The following is an 18399-nucleotide window of genomic DNA, read 5'->3' as shown; positions in this document are numbered from 1 at the left end:
GACAAGGGCAGAGGCAGAATGGCACTGGCATAGTTGCCCCTTCGCCTTTTCTTTGTCCTCGCTGCCCTCGCGGGCCAGCCCCATTTCTGAAGGGCACAGCCTTTCTTGGCTAATTTGGCTCCGAGGACAATCCTTGCTCCCCCTTTTCCCAAGGGTCTGATATGCATTAGTATTTATGCACCTGCACGAGTATTGTTTTGCCTTCCCCTGGATCGTGTTGTGTACCCAGCATTGTTAGGAAGAGGCTCGGAGCAACACTGGCAGACCGTGGAGCCAGGTCTGGATTGGGAGTCCAGGAGAGGCAAGAACAGGGCAGACAGACAGCAGTTCAGGCTCAGGATGGAAAGCACACGTTTGCCGCCCACGGGGAGCACTAGATGAAACACTGACGGTTTGCCATTCCTTGAAGAAGAAAGAGTTCTGTTTAGTGCTGGGGATAGGGCTGAGGCCTCCAGTGAACCTGGGTATCTCCGCCAGGTGTTCATCATCAACCTGCTCAGAGACATCAAGTATTTCCACTTCCGGCCTGTCATGGACACGTACATCCAGAAGCACTTCGCTGGAGCCTTGGCATACAAGTAAGTTCCGTCTGCATCCTTATCAGGACTGGAGTGTGAAGAGAAAGAGGCTTAAAAGAAGGTCACCTGACCTTTTCACCTTCATTGAAAAGCCACCACGCTGCTTTCCATGGTGGCTGCACCACTATCCATTCCCACCAGCGGCGCACAAGGGTTCCGGTGTCCACATCGTGGCAACACTTGTTACTTTCTGTCTGTTTGCTTTTCTTTTTCCTTCCTTTCTTTTTTTTTATTTATTGTATTTGGGATTTTTTTTTATAGGAGCCTTTCTAAAGGTTGTGAGGTGGAATCACACTGTGGTTTTTATTTGAATGTTTCTAACAATTAGTGATGTGAGCATCTCTCAACATGCTTATTGACCATTTGGAAAAAAGGCTGTTCGAGTCCTTTTCCCATTTTTGAATCAGGTGGTTTGGTTTTTGTTGTTGAGCTGTGGGAGTTCTTTATATATGTGGCTACTAACCCCTGTGGGTATGTAATTTGCAGGGATTTCTCCCATTGCCTTTCACTCTGTTGCTTGTGTCCATTGATGCAGTTTTCAATTTTGATGTAAACCAGTTTACCTATTTTTTATTTTGTGTCCTGTGCTTTTGATGTTAGACCCAAGAAATCATTACTGAGTCTAATGTAATTAAGCTTTATCCCTGTTTTTGTTTAAGAGTTTTAAAGTTTTAGCGCTTACGTGTAGGTCTTTGATCCATTTTGAGTTAATTTTTGTTTATTGTTTAACATAAGAGTTCGACTTCATCCTTTTGCATGTAGATACCCAGTTTTTCTAATATAGTTTGTGGAAAAGACTGTTCTTTCCCCCATTAAGTAGTCTGGGCTCCCTTGTTAAAAATAATTTGGCCATTTACATGCAAGGGTGTATTTCTGAGCCATTCTATTGCTGTAGATGTCTGTCTTTATGCCAGTACCACACTGTTTTGATCACTATAACTTTGTACTATGTTTTACAATCAGGAAGTGTTAGTTTTCTAAATTTGTTCTTTTTCAAGATTGTGTTGGCTATTTGGGGTTCCTTGAGATTCCATATGAAATTTTTTCTCTATTTCTGCCAAAAAAAAAAAAAAAAGCTGTGGGTTTTCAGCTGACATTTTAAACCATAGTTTCTTCATAGGTGTCAAAGCTGCCAGAAATATGTCTTGCTTTTTCTATAGAAGGAATTAGCACAATTTTGCAAAAATATAAGTAAAACCCAAGGATAGTGAGGCTGTGGCGTCGCTGGAACTCTGACCCTCTATGTCACTTCGGAGAGCGGGCACTGTGCGTTTCACACGCGTCACCTCATTAGTGTTCCCAGTAACTTCAAGATGTGCGGTTGTTTTCTCCATATTTTAAATGAGAGAATGCGGCACAGAGGATCATCTAAGTTGCCCCAGGATGCCGAGTTGGAGGCTGATAGGCTCTGTGTGAGCCCTGCTGTCTCACCAGGGCCCACACGCCTGACCCCTTGCTCTGTTGCCACGTGACCGTGCAGGCCTTCTGACCCTGTGGTCCTGTTCCACTCGACTGACCTGGCTCCTGAGGAAATAAAGTAGAGGGGATGAAGGCTGAGCGAGGAGGGGCACACGGGACTCTGCACCTTTATTCAGAGTCTACTATTCACTAGTCACGGTTGTATGTTGTAGAGACACAGCAGTTTTAGACAAAACAAAAATACAGACAGTCCAAGACTTTGGGAAAACTTTCTCGTAATCAGAGAAGAAATGTGTGTCAGGGAGCGTGATAGGAGTGATTGTAATTGCTGCTTGAAATGTGGCAGCTCTTGTGGACTGGGAGTGTTGTCCGGTCTCAGACAATCCGAGCATCTCCCAGCGGCAGTGGGCCTATTGCTCCGTCTAGCTCAGCAGCAGGTGTTATTTCCTGTGTGGCTGATTCGGGGCTGAAAACATTTCAGGCTGCATTGCGTGTGGATTAAAGTGGGTTCCTGGGACTGCTCTCTCCCCCAGGGAGCTCATCCGCTGTTTGAAGTGGTACATGGACTGCTCGGCAGAACTGATTCGGCAGGACCACATCCAGGAAGCCATGCGGGTAACTACTGGCTGACTTCCAGAAAAGTCAAAAAAAGAAAGAAAGAAAGAAAAGAAATGCTTGTCTCCAAGTTGGAATTGTCCATCACCTGATTTTAGTGTAGAATTCACTGTTCCTTTGCCCTTCGTTCCCTGCTGTGTTCGTTCCCGACCATCTTTAGCACCTTCCCATCCCTCTGTGCCCACACCTCCAGGCCTTGGAGTACCTCTTCAAGTTCATCGTGCAGTCCAGGATCCTGTACTCGAGAGCCACGTGTGGGATGGAAGAGGAGCAGTTCCGGTCCAGCATCCAAGAACTTTTCCACTCCATCCGCTTTGTTCTCAGTCTGGACAGCAGAAACTCAGAGACGCTCCTGTTCACGCAGGTCTGTGGCTGCAGGGGAGCGTTGATGCGGATTCTTGTCTGTCTGAGTTGGTGATTTCTTTGTCCTCTGGTTTCCAGGCGCCTGTGTGTTGGGTAAGGGGTGGTTTACAAGAAAGTACCTACTCGAACGGAAAGCTGCTTTTACTTCAAAACCAGCTGTGGCCCAGCTGCCAAACATAAAGCATCCCAGTGGCGTGTGGCAGAGGAGCACAGCTGTGTTCTCAGGCGTCCTCTTCATTTATTTGTTGTTGTTAATCCTCACCCAGGGTTATTTTTCCCATTGCTTTTCAGAGAGTGTGGAAGGGAGGCGGGGGGGGCGGGGGGGCGGAGAGACAGGGAGAGAGAGAGAGAGGTAAGAAGACACATCGGTTGGTTGCCTGAGCATAGACTGCAGCATGCAGACCTGTGTCCCAGTGCCATAAACTCCCACTCACTCCAGGCCAGTGTCTACTGCCTGATGAGTCAGCCAAGGGAAACAGCCTCCCCCCCGCCTGCCTCTTAGGCGGCGTGCCCTCTCGCCTCCTGTCTCTAGGCGAGGTTCCGTTTCCCTTTGTACGTCTTGGGTTAATGGTGTAAGAGGACTGAGAAGTGGGAAGCCTCCTTCATGCTACCTGCATGTAGAAGAGAGAAGAATGAGAACCAGTGTTTATTGAAAGCCTACTGTGTGCCAGGCCTCCTACTAGAAACAAACTCCATACACCTAGTTTTTTCCTCAGACCCATGCCAGGAGGTAAGTAATAGCATCGTCCCCGTTTTACAGATGAGAAACTGAGGCTTAGGCAGTAGCTCACCCAAGGTGCTGTGGCAGGTAAGCGGTAAAGCTGGGATTTGAACTCACGTCTGTCTCATTCCAAAAACCATTGTCTGTCTCCTACACTACTCTGCCTCCCAGAGGCTCTGGAATTATCATCAGATTGTCCTCAAGGGGCCACCTCATGGGTCTTCCAGAGCTGAGATTCTAGAAGAGAAGTCTCCAAGAACACACACTCCCCAGGCCAGCTACAGCTAGGTCACTGAACTCGATGCCAACATCGTCAAAAGTCCTCAAGAGTTCATGAACAAGTCCATGCATTCTTCATCCTTTAGATTTACACTTGAGACCGCCAGGCATCACATATGAAGGAAATAAAGTCTTCATATTAGTGCTTTCAAATAAATGTCTCTGTCCTGGGGAAATGGTCCCGCTCTCAGCTGGCTGCGGGCTGCAGGGCTCTGAGCAGAGCTTGGTGAGCGCTGCGTGCAGGTGCTCGGCCCTTCCCGCCGCCCTCTCCTTGAGAGGCTCTTGGCTTGAGTTTGGAAGGTCAAGGGCTTGATCACAGAGACAGAAACAAACATTTGAATCCGTTTTATAAGCAAAAACAACATGGATATTAAGCCATGTTGAGCTGACTTCATTTTATAGTCCCTTCTCTTGCCAGCAAATGCCCTGGCAAGTTATGAAAGCTTCAAGTGGCCTGGCCCCAGTCAGTTCTCTTGTTTTGATTTCCGTTTTGGCTCTCCCTGCTCCATGTCCCAGCTTTACCACTTACCTGCCACAGCACCTTGGGTGAGTTACTGCCTAGTTCTCAGTTTTCTCATCTGTAAAATGGGGATGATGCCATTCTTACCTCCTGGCATTGGAGTGAAAGGCCAGGGGAGAGCCCACCACAACAGGGCCCGCAGTGCCTTCTCACCCTCTCACCGCCTTGTATCTTTGAGCGCGCACGATAGAAACACACTGCCCCCGAGCTAACCTCAGCCTCACTTGCTTCTGCAGGCCGCACTCCTCAATTCCTTCCCCACCATTTTTGACGAGCTGCTGCAGATGTTCACCGTGCAGGAGGTGGCCGAGTTTGTGAGAGGGACCCTGGGGAGCATGCCCAGCACAGTGCACATCGGGCAGTCCATGGACGTGGTGAAGCTGCAGTCCATCGCCAGGACTGTGGACAGCCGTCTGTTTTCTTTCTCGGGTAAGTCAAGTTGGGATGAGAGTCAGAGTCACCTTTGCAGGGTGCTAGCCACGTGGTGATCACAGGATCAGTTTTATCAGCCGTCACATAAGAAGCCAGTAGCCCTTAGATGCAGTCTTTTTGATAAACTATAATTATAATTTTTGGCAATAAAAACTTTTAAGTTCAAGAATGCAGACAAGACATAGGACTACTGCCTCACTCACAATTTATTCTTAGAGACCCACGTGGCATGGCCTGCAGAGCAACTCCAGGCCCATAAGTCTAGCCTGCTGCCAAGAATGGGCCTGCCACACCTCCAGCAGGGGGGGCCACAGAGGGAAAGGAGGGGGAGCAGAGAGAAGGGTCCGGCCCAAGGGGAACAGATAAATTGAGGAAATTAAAAGAACCTGAGGGGGCCCCTGAGGACCCTCTGTGCTTTCCCGATTCTGGTCTCGCCAGTCAGACAGATTGCTTTTCCTCTCTGTGAAGGAGCCTCTGGGATTAGACAAAGAGATGGACAGGGAGCCCTCCACACCCCCAGACCGGTCAGGGCAGCCTAACAAACACCACCAGCAGGCCAGGCTGCTGTTCAGAACGAACCGCCAGCATCAAACCCGAATCCACATTCAACATGAGCAACTTGCAGCGGTACCAAGTTCTCTGTGGGCAGATGTTAAGGTCAATGTGAGTCTGATCTTTGAGTAGCACGAGCATAGGAGAAACTTCTAGGGCACAGGAACAGTCGGAAATGCTAGCAGATCAATTACTGAATTTTTATCATTAGAATGTTTTATAATAAAAAATTTTAAGTTTGACTTTTGAAATATAACAGCAATAATTTCACAGCCCAGCGCTACACACATTTGCACAGTAACGAGTGTTCTCTTGAACTTAGCTCGTTAGTGGCGTCTTGCTGATGGAAAGCCGCCACCAAGAACATCCGCTTTTCTTTCGGTCTCTGTTCAGGTTACACGCTCTCCTCACCAGCTGCCGGATTGAAGGTGTGATCAGGTCGGGGCACTGTCACTGAGGCCAGGACGCTGTCACTCTCGAGCTTTGTGCTGAGCAAGATGCTTTCTCAGTGTCGGGGAGGGAGACAGCAGACTGCTCTCACTGACACACTTCTCTTCTAGTATTTTTGCGTGTACTTGCTCCTCCCATAATCGTGTAGAAAATTTGTTCTAAAACTTTATTGGGTTTGTTGTTGTTTTTTTCAGTGTAAATTTTTATATTTAGAATTAGGCAGCTGGACTAGATGATCCCAGTTTTGTTGCCATCATCGTCAGGAGCCAGTGGAACATATGCCTTCTCCCCTCCATCGGCCTGATCAGGGTGCTGGCCTTGGCCACATCCTGTCACAGAGCTTCTCCACAGCCTCTTTGATCTGGTGCTTGTTGGCCTTGACGTCCGCAAGGAACACAGTGTCTTGTGTCTTCTGTCTCCATGGCTGACGCGGTGGTCCGGGAATGTGATGGTGGCACCGTGGGCAGGCTTGTCTCTCCTGGGGGCGCTCTGCTGAGGGTATTTGGGGCCTTCGGAGCCTAGTGTCTTTGGCTGTTGGAAGGTGGGTGACGTGCAGGTCTTCTTTTTTGTGTGGCTGTGGACGCCTTTCAGCGCTGCTTTCTTTGCCTTCAAAGCCTTTGCTTTGGCTTCGGCTTTGGGAGGAAGGGGCAGGGGCTTCCTTCTCAGCTTTCGGTGCCATCTTCCTAAAAAGCGATTAGGTTTGGAGATGACAAGCCACCGCGTCTTCATTTGCATCTCACTCCCATTGAATGTCTGAGTTGTAGGTCTTCCCTGAAGCAGGGTTTCTACCGGTGCTGTCATTTAACCAGCACTCATTCTCAGAGCACATTGGTCTGATCCTCAGCAGATTCTAGTAAAAAACTGCTGTTTCTGCGGCAACTGTTGGTTGTGTCATCCTGCTTGGTTGGTGTTTTGTTCTACAAAATAGATTATGAACTTCGCTTTTAGCCAAGCATCTTTTTATTTTTTACTATTATTTTTAAATATATTTTTATTGATTTCAGAGAAGAAGGGGGGGGAGAGATAGAGAAACATCAATGATAGAATCATTGATCGGTTGCCTCCTGCACGCCCCACATTAGGGATTGAGTCCACAGTCCAGGCATGTGCCCTGACCGGGAATCAAACTGTGACCTCCTGGTTCATAGGTCGATGCTCAACCACTGAGCCACCCGGCCGGGCATCAAGCATGTTTTTTAAACATAGGATAGCTGTCAGTCCATGTTATTGGAACATATTCTAATAAGTATTTGGCAAGGCAGTCCCCAAATCTCCATGTGTCATGTCATTTGTCTTTGGCTGGCAGATTTTCTTTCTGAATTTCATCTGGAACACTTAACTATGGTGACATATGCACAATCAATCCAAAATGCTATGGATCTTTGTGTTACTGATCATCTGACTGAATTGCGCTGGCCAGGCGTGGTGGGACCTGCAGGGCCCAGAAACACTTTACACTGTGTTGTCACCACACTGTGAGTAAATGCAGAGGAGGCCATTTCTGGAGGATGAGGCCCAGAAATCAGGATTTTTAAAAGATTCCCAGGTGATTCTAACGTGCAGCCAAAGTTGAGAACCACTGTCTCAGAGCGAATTAGTAGAGTAGCCTTCCTGAACTCAGGTGCTGAGCAGTCAGTCACCTCCTGATGACAGTGCTGTGTGAGTAACAATGAGGAGAAAAGAAAAGCAGGATTGGCGATAGGGTTAGCTAATTATCAAAGGCTTAGGACCAAAGTCCTGCTTCTGTCCTGTTCTTGCTTTGCTCACACCTAGCATCCCACAAGCCGGAGGGGCAGTGAGGCAAGCTAATGGCTGCACAGAGTAAGTGCTGGGCCCGGTGTGCCAGGACACCTAGCCAGGCGTTGGGAAGAGGGACCGTTCAATCTGATCAAGTGTGCAGGTTCAGTCAGTGCAGCTCGTAGAACTGGAGTGGCATTTCAGCGGCAGGCTCACGAGAGGCTAAGCCTTTATTTGGAGTCTAGTCAGGAAGGAGCTTTCATTTGGAAGCGCTGTCTTCACACTCACCCTGCACACAGTGCCACAGACACTAAGTCTTGACCAGAGAAAGACAGAGAGAGCTGGCAGGGCAATGCTGGGGGATCTGAAAGTGCTCGGAAGTGGGTTTCTAGGTCTGCACAAGGGGAGGGTGTGGCCTCCAGCGTGGCCTCAGCCCCAGCCCCACCTGCCACTGGCTTCAGCGGTGGCTGCTTCCCGCTGAAGGGCTCCTTCACCTTTGTGTTTCCTCCCCCAGAATCCCGCCGCATCCTGCTCCCCGTGGTTCTGCATCACATCCACCTTCACCTGCGGCAGCAGAAAGAGCTGCTCATCTGCTCAGGGATTCTCGGCAGCATCTTCTCCATCGTCAAGACCAGCTCTCTGGTAGTGGCCCCACACCCAACCCCCTCAGCTCTGCCCCGACTGGGGTTACCCCAGCCAGAGGCAGACCAGCAAAGAGCGCTTTGTACACTTCTCAGTCAGAGAAGCTTTCATCGGTGACAGGAAGGTGCCCGAGTGAGGAGGCCAGTGTGTGCCCAGCAGGCTACTCAACACAATTCAGCTCAGTCTTGCTGTTTTTGAAAGTTTCACTACCGTAAGGCCACCCTCAGTCCACCCAGAAGCGTCGTTGTCTGTAGAGCAGAAAGCCCAGTCCTGGGCCGGCTCTGCCGTCAGCCGCGTTGGTTCTGGGTTCCTGAGTGTCCTGAGGGTTCTGAGGGCCCTGAGGGGGCTCCGCACGGACGGGGGTGAGCAGGCTGGGAGGCAGCTGCTCATTCAGACTTTCTGGCAGCTTCCCGGCAGCCTGATCCCACCCGTATGGCATCCTGCGCCTGCCGGGTAGGCCAGGGGGTGAGAGATACAGCAAATGCTGCCACAGGCGCACTGAGCCTCGGCTGGTGCAGCTGTGCTTGAAGAGGGAGGTTTCAATGCTTGTGCCTATTTTCTTTCTTTATATTTCCTTTTAAAAAATCTGTGGTGGAAGGGGAGGAAGGGAATGAAAGACACGTATCAGGCATGAATCATTTATTTTAATGATATTTACTATATGTATTTATGATAGTAGAAGAAATTTACATTTCTTATAGGAAATTTGGAAAATATAGGAAAGTATAAAGAAATAAATTAAAAACAAAAATGAGTTTTTATTACACCACCTTATTAAGTTGAGATAAGATTCCTGGGAAATAAAATGTCAAGTGCATTGGAAATGACGGCCAGTGGCCAGGTGATAGGAACACACGGTTGGGCCAGCCGTGCACCGGAGAGGTGCCCGAAAGAGTGTGCTTGGTTTGCGCAGGACACAGGGACCCAGTGGGGTGGTCTGGTATCCAGACTTGAAGTACCATCTGGTGCTGGCACAGCGTGGCAGAGCCTCTGTGAGGGTGTAGGGTCCTGTGGTTCGCCCTTGGCTCCCGGCAAGGCCTGGCAGAGAGGCCGCACGGTGCATAAGGTCTCCTAGTGACCAAGGTCAGACTTGGCAAGTGGGAGGCTTATTGCTAAAAAAAAAAAAAAAAAAAGGAGAAAGATTGAGGGATAAAAGAAAAGGAAGAGGAGGAACAGATAAAAGCCTAAAGGAGATGGTCTGGTTGTATTTGTGGGGCTAGAGAGTTCGGTCCAATTAATCGCTTACAGTTTCTCAAAGAGGCATCACAGGTAAGAGTGTGACCATCAGTCCAGCAGATGAGAGACAAGATGGGCCCAAGAGCTGCTCCGATTCTTCATGTGGATCGGGCCGGGTGCCATGGAGCCAACACTAGCAGGCGGGTGGGGGAGGAGCGCGATTGCAGCTGCGCGAGAGCAGAGGGATTCTCTTCCTTGTTCACCTCTGTACACTCCTGTCCTCAGACAGTGGCTGGCCCGTGATAAATGCTTAGTGAGTGATGGATGGATGGACATTTGGACCAGTGATAACCTAAAGAGGCTGGAGAAGGGGCCGTGGGGGTTTCTGTGAGATAATGGGAACTGAGCTAGGGGGTGTGAGATGGAATGTGGGAGCTCTGTAAAGGGATAGCACAGGCTCGTCCTGAGCTCAGCCTCGTGGCTGGGAGGCAGCCTTGTGGGAGGCATGCTCCGTGTTCCGGGGGCTGCTCCTCCGGGGGGACCAGCGCCCATGCGCGAGAAGCTGAGGAGCTAGAAGGGGGCCCAGGCACACCTGGCAGCAGCCCGGCTGGCAGAGACAAAGCAGCCAGAGAGGAAACCCTGAGAAGGAGACCGTCTTCAGAAAGACCAGGACCCTCTGTGTGCATTGGCAGTGGTGGAGGTGCTGCCCGCACAGCTGCTCAGCGTTGGTCGGCAGCACTGTGCTTTCTCCTGACATTGACAGGGAAATGGAGAAAACCCCTAACTCGGGACCTTGGTTTCTGTCCTGTGTACTGAGATTAACGTGTTTGCCTGCAGTTCAGAATTGTGGGTGTCAGGTGGGTGTCAGGTGGCGCTGGGTAAGGCCTCAGCCACCATCCTGGGCATCCGCGCCCAGTGTCCCACCTTCTCAGAGCCAGTGCCCGGGTTCCCTGATGCTCCTGCTAGTGAGGCCGAGAGCCGTGTGGAGAATCCAGTCCCGAGACCAGTCCCGAGTGGCTGACCTAGTGAGTGCTGCCGGCTGCGTCGCCGGCCTGTGCTAACCGTGTGCTCTCTGCGCCCGCTCCAGGAGGCGGACGTCATGGAGGAGGTAGAGATGATGGTGGAGAGCCTCCTGGACGTGCTCTTGCAGACTCTGCTCACCATCATGAGCAAATCGCACGCTCAGGAGGCGGTAAGAGGGCAGCGGTGCCCGCAGTGCACAGCCGAGATCACTGTTAGTAACTAACATCAGGTTTCCTATTTCTTGTCTAACCCGGGGCTCCTCCACACCAACCCCATTTCACCGCACACCTCCTCCATCTCCGCTGCCCCGCATGGCGTCAGCATGCTGCGTCTCCCTCCCCCTCTCGCCCATCTCCCCCTGAGCCTCCAGGTTCACACAGCAGCCCGCTGCAGGGCAGACCAGAGGACGTGTCTGGCCCATCCCCTGCACGCTGTCTTCGTTGGCCTTTGCCTTTGAGCCACGTCAGTCCTCTAATGGGTGAGACAGAGATGCAGTGAGACGGGCGAGGCCGCAGGTGAAAGGCAGACTTCTGGGCACAGGCTCTCCTACATGCTGTGCCCAGCAGAAGGGCTTTCTCAGAATTCGCTTGAATCTGCAGGTCAGTTGCTTCCTTCTGTAAAGTGTGCACCTCAGTGTCGGGCCTCAGGAAGAATGCGATGCGGTAGGATCGCGCTGGCACTCCCTCCGCGAGGGAACGAGAAGAGAAACAGGGAAAGCCTCTCAGGAGGCCAGAGAGGCAGCCCCAGAGCCCCCTCTCCTGTGCCCGGGTTGGAGCGGGATGGGCATGGCCTGGGACCTTCCAGTCGGCAGGTGGCAGATGACAGTGATCGCTACGAAGAAAGCCCTCTGTGGGGGCAAGCCGCGCTCCACGGGCCCGGGCGAGCAGAGGGCAGGCCAGCGCTCCGGAGCACTGGGCTGGCGACGGATGTCCACTCCCGTCAGTGCCCCTGTTGAGGGCGCCCTCACTGTAGGCAGACACATACACACCTACATGTCCTGTTAACCCGTTCTCGCTGACAGCGACACAGTGTTTGCTGTGGGCCCGGCCCTCTTTACGCCCTTTACAAATATTAACTCATTTATGAGCAGTACTCACCGAGCGTTTCATCTTATGTAGGTTTAATGAAGTTGATAATGACTGAGTTTAGAGAGCACTTTTTATGTGCTGGGCCTTTCACTAAATGCTTCAGGTGCGCTCATCTCATCCTTACAGTCGATCTAGGAATTTTGGTATATTCCCATTTTTCAGATAACCCTGAGGCTCACGTACTAGTACGTGTCTATGTCTTACATACATATATGTATAATAGTCTTGGGGGTCTAGAAAGGATTTGAGAGACTAAGAAACTGTTGGCAAGTTCCCATGAGTTTAAGACATTTGAAAATAGTCCGAAGGAAGTCATTTTGCTCCATTTTTTTCTGAGGAGGCATTCTTCCACAAGGAGGCCGTGCCCACTGCCCACCACCCACCTGCTGCCCACTGCTGCCCCGCTGCCCACTGCTGGGAGGCGGTGGAAGTTTTTGGAGTCCTGACAGCAGGGTTTTCTCCCACATGCCCCACTTGGAATTTGAAGAAAGTTTAAAGACTCCGTTTTTATCTTTAAATTTTCACTGCTCTTAAAGCCCAAAGCTTGTCTTCTCATACAGGTCAGTTTTGATTCCTGTACTTTCCAGACAGTTATGTTGACCTACTATGTTCCAATTGCTTGGTCCACTAACCACATGTAAGTCTGGGAGGTCCCCAAGTAATTGGTTGTGGAAGGACCCAGCAGGATGGGCAGAATCCGAATTCTGTTCAAAGAGGGCCGAGCACCCTGATGCAAGTGGCCCCTCCAGACTTCTCTTTGGTGCCCGGGCCTCATATAGTAACGAAGGACTGTGTCCCAAACTGTCCTCGGAGAAAAACGGGAACCTCATCTTACCGTGTGGTGCTTCTTGATTATAGGTCAGTGATGGCGAACCTTCTGAGCTCGGCATGTCAGCATTTTGAAAAACCCTAACTTAACTCTGGTGCTGTGTCACATATAGAAATTTTTTGATATTTGCAACCATAGTAAAACAAAGATTTATATTTTTGATATTTATTTTATATATTTAAATGCCATTTAACAAAGAAAAATCAATCTAAAAAATGAGTTCACGTGTCACCTCTGACACGCGTGTCATAGGTTCGCCATCACTGTTATAGGTTAAGGTTTTCAACCAGCCCCGCTGCAGAAACCTCCCTACAACTCCCACGCCCTCCAGGCCTCGCTTAGCAGAAAGGAAAGCTCCCTGTAAGGGCCAGAGTTGTCGCCTCCCCTTTCATGATCATGGGGCCATCTCAGACCCTCCCTTCTGTCCTCCCCTCTGTGGATTGGGGTTGTCCCTTGTAATGGTCTGTGCTAAGTGTCTCTCGGGTTTCCCCAGGGTGAGTATGTGTCCTGCCTTCTCTCGCTGCTCCGCCAGATGTGCGACACCCACTACCAGCACCTCCTGGACAACTTCCAGAGCAAAGATGAGCTCAAGGTGGGCAGCAAAGCACGTGCCTTCCACCCAGGGGGCAGCATGTGGCTGAGACTGCAGGGGCTGTCCCCTGCCAGGGACAAGGGCAAGGGACCAGGCCAGGACTGCAGGGTGTGAGAGTCGCAGCCGCTCTTCCCAGCCGACCGATGGCTTTGGGAGGCTGAGAGTCAGCAGTCCCATGCAGCCAGACCCCGAAATGCTGGCAGGTTTGCCCTGACGGCAACCGTGTGACCACGTGTCTTTACGGGAAGCTACTCTGGCCCACACGTGCCGGCCGCACACCAGACCTCCTCCCTTCCGGTGCCTTCTCTGTTGCCCCTGCAAACCCGGCTTCCCTGTCCAGTAACTACAGTAATAATAACGGTGACAGCCCTTCCCCAGTAAAACATATTTCTGGAAGATGTCGTAGAGAGCAAGGGAGCGCTGTCCATTGGCTGCCAGACTCTGGATCCTGAGCCCTGAGGCGGTCGCGCAGAGAAATGGGTCTGAGGCAGCCAGAGGTGAGGTACTGGGCTTTTTCGGTCTTTCCCGGGAATGTGGGCAGCCCTGTACGTAAGTGTGACCTTCTAGATTCCAGGGATATGCCAGAGCTTTTCATGGAACGCTGTGAACATCTCGTTTCCCAGATCTTCCTTTTAAATCCTCCCCTGAGGATGTGCCTGTTGATCTGAGAGAGAGTGGAAGGGAAAGGAGGAGAGAGGGAAGAGAAACATCGATGTGAGAAACATCCACCGGATGCCTCTCGTACGCACCCTGACTGGGGGTGGAACCCACAACCTAGGTGTGACCAGGAATCGCACGTGCAGTACTTCGGTGTGTGGGGTGACACTCTGACAACTGAGCCACCGGCCAGGGCCCCAGATTTTTCTTTCAAGTGTCGTGGGCATTATCTCGTTTGTCCCAACTGATACGGCTGCTTCGTGTAGCTGGGATGTTACGTTATCATGACTGATTTTTTCCCAGCAAATGCCCTAGCGATAAGGCTTTTCTCACTGAGTGAGCTCTGGCCGGATCACATGAGTCCTCTGAGTGGGGCTTTCCTGGGTGGCCCCCAAATAAATCAAAGGCAGCAGTTCTCTGGGGATGGCATGGCCTTTGCCAGGAGCTCCACAGCCATGCTGCCCCTCCAGCGACTGCTAGGCCACCGGTTCCGGTTCCGCAGCTGTTGGTTTTCGAGGCTCCCGTGGAGGCGGCTGGGGGAGTTCACACAGAGAAGCTCACTGCTCCTCCTGGGCCTCCGTCACTTTTCCTGACTCACCCTCCGGGGATTGCCGCCGGCCTCAGCGATCCGTGTCGCCACTCTTTCCTCGCGGCCTTGCAGGAGCCCGTCTTTGGAGGGCCTCCCTCTGCCACTCCTGACGTGCTTCTCCTGTCGACGTGTCCCTAACGTCCCAGACGGCAGATTCTGAAAACCCAGTGCTCAGGGGCCGTGACCCACAGTGAGACCCCAGGCGCAGTGGGGTAGCAGTTCCTCTGCAGTCCAGCCTCCCGAGGCTTGGGGCTGTTGGCTGGGCTGCCTCCGTTCTGCCCCGTTGGGATCTGCTCCCATGTCTGACCTGTGAGAGTGCCTAGAACTCACTCTGAGAGAAGCCGCCCCAAAGGGAGCCAGACTGGGACCCGCGGGTCAGACCCGTTCTCGTGCCCAGAGGCCCAGAGAGCACTGCTGGGAACGCGCCGCAGTGCGAGGGGGGCGGGGCCATGGCGCACGTCCTTCCTGTTTCAGGAATTCCTGCTGAAGACTTTCTGTGTGTTCCGGAACCTGATGAAGATGAGCGTCTTTCCTCGGGACTGGATGGTGATGAGACTTCTCACAAGCAAGTGAGTGTGGAAGGGCCTCGCACTAGCATCCAGAGTTGTTCTCAGACTGAGGAGAGCGTGTGTGTGCAGGAGAGAAAGCAGAAAGGGGCCAAGGCCCTGGGGACGGAGAGGAGAGGGCGAATGTGAAGAAAATGTTTTAGGCACAGTAAGCAGGACTTGACCATTTACCATAAGTTCAAAGAGAAGAAAGAATCAAAGATAGTTTGTGTCTTTTCTTAATTGAGCCTGGGTGCCTGGCAGATGACGTCCCGGTGAGGGGAGAAACGGAGAGGGGGGTGTGACATGTGCCGCCCAGAGAAGGGGTCTTTCTGAGGAAGCCTGTGGGGTGGCCCATTGGCTTCTGAGGCTCTAGTTTCCTGCGGTGCCCCCCCCCCACACCCGCTCTTGGTTTGGCCTGTGTCGTGGGCCAGACACCGCTCGCTCGCTCCCACAGTCAGTGCTCAGTGCCCCCTGAGGCCGGGCTGTGCGGCTCTGACCGCTTCTGGCTGGCCCCAGGCCGCCTGCCGTGTTTGTGTTTCTAGCCTGAGCTTCTCACTGACACACCAGAGAAGTGATGCCGGAGGAGAGTGCAGCCTCACCCGGTCCCCCTCCACTCGGGACGGCCGCTGGCCACTGCCTCCGCCCGCTGACCTGCCTTTCGAGTTGGCATTCCGCGGCCTTTCCACTTTACCTGGGATAGTGCCCTTTACTTCTGTGTTCAAAACTGCAAACATTTTATGCAGAACAGAGCAGGGAGTGCTTATAATCAGAGTTACACAGCTGTTTCCTCACACAGTGGGTTTTCCACTTGACTCCCTCTCGTTTCCGTCTCTCAGCTCTCCTCGGAGCTTCCCAGGCTCCCCAGCCCATCCTGCAAGCACAGCCTCTTCTTTTCAGGCTTTTTAAAAAGATACATATTGATTTCAGAGAGGAAGGGAGAGGGAGAGAGAACATCAGTGATGAGAGAGAATCATTGATTGGCTGCCTCCTGCATGCCCCTCATTGGGGATCAAGCTGCAACCGGGCATGGGCCCTGACGGGGAATTGAACCCTCACCCCCTGGTTCATAGGTCGATGCTCAACCACTGAGCCACGCCAGGCTCTGTTAAGGCTTTTACCTTTCAAATCTCACCCCTCTGCTGGTGGAGTCGTCTCTCTGACTCACTGTCTTTGCCTTGCCCCTCTCCTGCATCGAACCCTGGTGGTCGTTGTTAGATATCAGCTCCCTTGCCAGGCAGTAGGCCCTCTGTAATCAAACCCTCACCTGCCTCTTCCGTTTTACTCCCTCTCTACCTCAACCTGTGCCTTTGGCTCCAGCAAGCCAGCCCCTCAGCACCCTTATAGGTGCCCAAACTAAAATTAAGGGTGAGTAAACTAAACCAAAGGCTGGAACCAAATGACTTAGAGATGAAAATACAGACATTTAATAACTACAAACCCCCATTATCATGTAAAAAAGCAAAGTTATACTCTAAGTCCTCTGGTGGTTAAAATATAGGCTCATTACCCAGAAATCCCCAAAACACTAGAATCACTCTTTGAACTGGAAGCAACTTTAAAAAACCATCAAACCCCACCTGCCCCCTTTTGTAGGCAGGGAAACGGGCCCAGAGAGGAGTGCCAAGGCCAATGATGGCAGAGCTGGGCCAGAGCCCTCTCCTGCCCTGTGCTGTTCTGCCGACAATGGGGCGTTTCTCCAAGCCTGATTTTCTGTGCGGGTTGTGCCATCTCTCTCTTCTTTATAGTCACATCTTACGTGAGAGCACGCTGTGCTCAAGAAGTCCGCGCACAGGCCGTAGCCAGCTGATGCTAAGCTCTCAGATGCATTGTGAGTCTGTTAACTCTGCCAACACTTTGTTCCCTCCCTGCAGCGTCATAGTCACCACTGTGCAGTACCTGTCCTCCGCCCTGCACAAGAGCTTCACGGAGACGGACTTCGACTTCAAGGTAGGGGCTCCTGAGACCACCGCGATCTTTGTAACGACCCTCGGAAGCCAAAAACCAACCACGCTCATCGTTTTTGTTTTTGTTTTACTTAAAACAGCCATTTCATTTTGCTTACAATTGTACAGGTGAGGAATTTGAGAAAGACTCGGCTACGTGTCAGCTTGGGGGCTGGGGAAAGCTCACTGATTCCTTTATTATTAACAACATGTTTGTATTATCAAATGGCTTCCGAGCTTGATAGTGACTAGAATGTCACCTAGCGCGAGCTCCGCTTCGGGAGGTGCTGGGAGCCAGCCGTCCCCGAGTGTGCTCCCCGGTCCCGAGTTAACACTGTTGGCTTCAGAGGAGTCAAAAAAGATGAAAAGAAAAAAACATTTGCAAAGATATTTAAAAAGAAAAAAAATCAAGATCTCAAAGTTGTAAAATGGATTCTGTGCTACATGCGTATATTTAGAATCCCTCTTGCAAGGCTGAAGACTGGGCTGCCACATGTTCCTCTCTCTCTCTGTCTCTCTAGGTGTGGAATTCTTATTTTAGCCTGGCAGTTCTGTTCATAAACCAGCCAAGCCTCCAGCTAGAAATCATCACTTCAGCCAAGAGGAAGAAGATTCTAGATAAGTAAGACATATGTCTCTTACCTCCTTACCACATGCCCAGATGGGCTTGTGTTTCCATGGGAGGCCCCTTCAGATGTCCACAGGCTCCCTGGGCAGCTTCCCGAGGAGCCCAGTGAGAGGCAGATGGCTTAGAGTCGGGGCAACGCTAGAAATAGTGCTGAAGTACTGGCCCCCCTGGTTGTAGCCTGTCTTCCCGAACCTTCTCCCACTAATAACCGGCTCCTGTGTTCCTGTGTCCAGGTATGGGGACATGCGTGTGATGATGGCTTATGAACTGTTCAGCATGTGGCAGAATTTGGGTAGGTCTTTTCTCCTTGTTTGTCCCTTCCACATACTGCATAGCCAGATAGAAAGTGACAAGACTAGTAACTCCCCCAGGTTTATGAATGTTAATTTAGACCCAAGAAATCTTCCCGTGTCTTTCACTAACACGTCAGATGGGTGGTGTAGCGCCTGTGCACCAGCGCTGGCAGGAGAGTGGGGCTGAGAACTAGGACCCCAGTAACACATACTCCAACCCCCTTTTTGAGAGCTAACCGTCCAAAGGGAAAAAAAGAAGTTGAGGGCTCCGTCGTATCTTCCAGTTGGAGCGCTCCTGCCCGTCAGATCGCCCTGCTCTTCCTGCCCTGTCTGGATGTTGCAGACTCAGAGGCGTAGATCTCGGAGATGCTCAGCAGCACATCAAGGGCAGCTATGCATTTTAGTAAAGTTTGAAACCCTTCTTGGGTTTCTGAATTCAGGCCAGCAGATCACATTCCTGATACCCATTGCATGAAGGTTGGATGTAGGAAGGGAATTTCAGCCCGTAGGTGAGACTGGTTTAGCTTCCTTTCTTTTGGTGACTTTCTCTGTACAGCTTCTCTGCTATCCACTGCTTTGGATCTGCAATTGTGAGAGTGGGCTTAGCACACCTGCATTGCCCGGTGGGTGGGTGGCCATCCTTGGGTGCTGCGGGCTTTTGCTAGCCTGTCAGAGTGCTGGGGAAGCTCCCCTACTCTTCCTAAGAAAGTCTGTTTTCAACTGAG

General features: G+C 51.4%; 1 protein-coding gene across 3 annotated transcripts in view; it reads left to right on the top strand.

Annotated features, from left to right (window-relative positions):
- DOCK3 (dedicator of cytokinesis 3) overlaps positions 1-18399 on the top strand; it is a 179051-nt gene that overhangs the window by 124022 nt on the left and 36630 nt on the right. For all 3 annotated transcript variants that reach the window (XM_081106290.1, XM_081106292.1, XM_081106291.1), the window contains exons 21-31: positions 478-578; positions 2531-2612; positions 2806-2976; positions 4732-4924; positions 8181-8308; positions 10572-10718; positions 12918-13016; positions 14737-14831; positions 16682-16757; positions 17275-17375; positions 17615-17673. In XM_081106290.1, the coding sequence (XP_080962416.1) occupies positions 478-578; positions 2531-2612; positions 2806-2976; positions 4732-4924; positions 8181-8308; positions 10572-10718; positions 12918-13016; positions 14737-14831; positions 16682-16757; positions 17275-17375; positions 17615-17673 (1252 nt within the window). The remainder of the gene's footprint in view (positions 1-477; positions 579-2530; positions 2613-2805; positions 2977-4731; positions 4925-8180; positions 8309-10571; positions 10719-12917; positions 13017-14736; positions 14832-16681; positions 16758-17274; positions 17376-17614; positions 17674-18399) is intronic.

This window comes from Myotis nattereri, assembly GCF_964212035.1.
Source record: "Myotis nattereri genome assembly, chromosome: 14".
NCBI classification, from domain to species: domain Eukaryota; kingdom Metazoa; phylum Chordata; class Mammalia; order Chiroptera; family Vespertilionidae; genus Myotis; species Myotis nattereri.
Note: the sequence above shows the minus strand (reverse complement) of the source record. Positions and strands in the feature narration are given on the sequence as shown.